At 44.0% G+C, this 1483-nt stretch overlaps 1 protein-coding gene across 1 annotated transcript in view; it reads right to left on the minus strand.

The window, feature by feature from the left end:
* The window catches only part of LOC105547344 (glutamate dehydrogenase 1, mitochondrial), a 39175-nt gene that overhangs the window by 6024 nt on the left and 31668 nt on the right, over positions 1-1483 (minus strand). Inside the window, exon 11 of the mRNA XM_011990888.1 lies at positions 1349-1440. Coding sequence (XP_011846278.1) covers positions 1349-1440 — 92 coding nt within the window. The remainder of the gene's footprint in view (positions 1-1348; positions 1441-1483) is intronic.

The following is a 1483-nucleotide window of genomic DNA, read 5'->3' on the forward strand; positions in this document are numbered from 1 at the left end:
GTGAACTGCCAGCAGGGCCTCCTACAGGGTAGAGGCATGGAAGAGACTGCTGGGATTTAATCAGGGCTTAGGTGTTAACAAGGGAGTATGACGAAGGAAACAAGACCGGGGAGTGACTGTAATGATGGAGCATGGAATTTAAGTTAGATAAGGAGGGAAGTGAGGGCGCTGGGGGATGAGGGACAGTGGAAACATGGCAGGGTCATGATGTGGGTCCTGATACAGCCAAACAGGGACAGGGGGAAATAAGAAAGAGAGAGGTGGAGAACCCTTTTTTTTTTTTAACTGACAAGGCATATGCTGGGCAGTGGGGTGACCAAAGAGAGTGGTGAACAGCCCTCTGGCAGTGGCAGTAGCAGCACAAGCCCTTCCAATGTACTACTAGCCACTCGGGATGGATGTCATGTATGAAACAGTGGCACACAGGAGACTTTCAGAGACAGCCACAGAACTGCAGTGACACTTAAGCAGGGAAGGGACTGGTGTATTCCAGATAGAAGGACCAGAACAAAGATATCACTCTAGGAAAAAGGAAGGCTTACTGAGGGGAATGGTTAGTACCTAGAATGGCTAAAGCATTTTTTCATTCTTTAAAACAAAACCTTTAACTTTTTCCCATGTTGCGATACGTCTCAGAACGGTTTTCTATCACTGAATATTTCATAAGAAGATATATGATAACTTAGCCATTGTAATATATTCTTAAACTATGACTGAATATTTCCTAAGATGTATTATAAGATATATTATAATTCAGCCATTTCCCTTCACTTGAACTTTAAATAAAACCAAATTTAAAAACTGTCTACACTGTTTTTCTTCTTTTTTTCGTTTGAGATGGAGTTTCGCTGTTGTTGCCCAGGCTGGAGTGCAGTGGCGCGATCTTGGCTCCACTGCAACCTCTGCCTACCAGGTTCAAGCAATTCTCCTGCCTCAGTCTCCCAAGTAGCTAGAACTACAAGCACGCCACCACGGCCGGCTAATTTTTTGTATTTTTAGTAGAGATGGAGTTTCGCCATGTTGGCCAGGCTGGTCTTGAACTCTTGACCTCAGGTGATCCACCTGCCTTGGCCTCCCAAAGTGCTGGGATTAGAGGCATGAGCCACCGCGCCCAGCCTACACATAGTTTCAGTAACATCACCGTGCATGGAGTGGTTCCTCCTCTTTTGAATTATTTTCTTAGGATAAATTCCCAGACAGGAGATTATCATAGCACCAAAGGGCAGGAACACTTTAATAACTTCACATTTTCCAAAGAGCTGCACCAATCTGCACTGTCACTAGAATAAAGGTACAACTGTTTCACCATATACATGGTGTGGTACAACTGTGGGGTGAGCACACTCACCGATATCCTGTCTTGGAACTCTGCCGTGGGTACAATGGGAATAGTTCCACCATGCTTTCCAAATTTTCTTTCTAAACTCTCTTGAACAGACACTATAGAAAAAAAAAAAAACAAGAGATCAAGATATTGCTAACA

This window comes from Mandrillus leucophaeus, unplaced genomic scaffold (assembly GCF_000951045.1).
Source record: "Mandrillus leucophaeus isolate KB7577 unplaced genomic scaffold, Mleu.le_1.0 Scaffold388, whole genome shotgun sequence".
NCBI classification, from domain to species: Eukaryota; Metazoa; Chordata; class Mammalia; order Primates; family Cercopithecidae; genus Mandrillus; species Mandrillus leucophaeus.